This window comes from Sinocyclocheilus anshuiensis, unplaced genomic scaffold (genome assembly GCF_001515605.1).
Source record: "Sinocyclocheilus anshuiensis isolate Anshui unplaced genomic scaffold, SAMN03320099.WGS_v1.1 scaffold1522, whole genome shotgun sequence".
NCBI lineage: Eukaryota > Metazoa > Chordata > Actinopteri > Cypriniformes > Cyprinidae > Sinocyclocheilus > Sinocyclocheilus anshuiensis.
This window is the reverse complement of record NW_015546143.1, coordinates 160831-162477: the sequence shown is the minus strand read 5'-3', so window position 1 is coordinate 162477 and position 1647 is coordinate 160831. Positions and strand designations below refer to the sequence as shown.

Below are 1647 nucleotides of genomic sequence, written 5' to 3'. Positions count from 1 at the left end.
ATTGACAGCTCTCCTGTCCCCATGTTGAGAGAAATCAGATGTTACTGTAGTTCTAAAATAAATATGTATATTCATTAATTCATCTCACTCACAAAAACTAAACACAGATTCAGTATTCCTCAAATGAATAAAAATAATGCAACTCAGAATATGACGCAAGCCTGCAATAATTAAATGTTAAACACAAATATCCTTTATGTATTTATTCCCATTATATTAACCAATGTCTTTGCTTCTGACCTTCGATGATCCAGTTCAACCATACTAATTAGCAAAAATTACTCTAGACGAACATTTGTGTGTTTTTTTTTATTGCTGAAGTGTGTATATTTCTTCTTCTGCATTCTACTGTAAGGACGTAAATTTACTTTCCCTTCAGCCTGAGGCTTATTCATTTCACTTTTGGTGTGAAAAGGCTTTTATATTTGCCAAAAATATAACTTTTTTATTTTAAAAACAAACAAGCAAGCCCTGTCCAGATTTAAAAAGTAGCGCAAAAGTAACGTAACGCATTACTTTCCATAAAAAAGTAACTAAGTAACGTAATTAGTTATTTTATGGAGTAATGCATTACTTTTAAAAGTAACTTTCCCCAACACTGGTGGAGACTGCAAGACCTGAAGTGGGTGTGTCAGATATAGGGAGAATTTGTGACACTGAACCTGTTAACTCCATTTTTCAAAAGGTCAGATGTTTTTGTTTTCATTGTTGCACAAAAGATGCTTTCAGGCACATTCTTGCTGGAGAACATGCACCATCTGCTTTTCCACAAACATGTGGAGTCCTATAGTGGCAAATGAAAGCTTAATTACAGATACTGCTGATGTTTTTTTCAGGCGTATTTGTCCCGAGATGAGGCCCAGGCTCAGATTGCACGTAGTCTCGCAGAGAAGGACGTGCTAAGAGGCCAACTCATGGAGCTACAGGCGAGGGTTTTCGCCATGAAAGCCTGTAGCAAGCAAAGAGAAAGAAGAGAAAAATCCATGGTAACATTGACTTAAATTCAAGACCCAACATACTGTAATTTACCCCAATGATTCTTTAGAGCAGTTTTAAATATTGTGCTGTCAAATGCATCTGTAACCTAAACACAAGCACACATAACTTTATATTTAAAGGGGTCATGAACTGAGAAATCAAAGTTCCCTTGATCTTTTGACATATAAGAGGTCATTGTACTATAAAAACATCCTGTAAGTTTCAGAACTCAAAACTTTCTCGTTAGTCTAAAAACAGCTTAAATTGAAGCCAATCTGCCAAAATATTAGGTTGTGGAATGTGCCACTTTATGACGTAATAGTGTGGCTAAACACTGCCTCCGCAGAAGAAGATCAATGCCTGCTTCTAGATCACTGCCTGTTTTGCCCTGCCCACAGATTAGCGCATGTAGTGTAAATAACGAGAGAGGTAAAGTTCCAGACCTCGTCAGTAAGAACTTGGTCCTTTGTTGTTTTATTACGTGGTCACTGTTGCTTTGTCTGTTATTACTGTTCATTTGATATGTACTAAGTATTTATACGTTTTTTACCTAAATCACAGCAGCATCTGTCTGTGAAGTATGTAGGCTGTCAAACATGCATAACTGTTAGTCAATCATACCAGTGGGTGTTTACTTCTGAGTCTACAATCCGCCACACCTATTGAAAC

The 1647-nt window shown here is 36.7% G+C and overlaps 1 protein-coding gene across 1 annotated transcript in view; it reads left to right on the top strand.

Moving 5' to 3' along the window:
* LOC107701202 (caspase recruitment domain-containing protein 14) overlaps positions 1-1647 on the top strand; it is a 31195-nt gene that overhangs the window by 9511 nt on the left and 20037 nt on the right. Inside the window, exon 8 of the mRNA XM_016503160.1 lies at positions 837-986. Within this exon, the coding sequence (XP_016358646.1) occupies positions 837-986 (150 nt within the window). The remainder of the gene's footprint in view (positions 1-836; positions 987-1647) is intronic.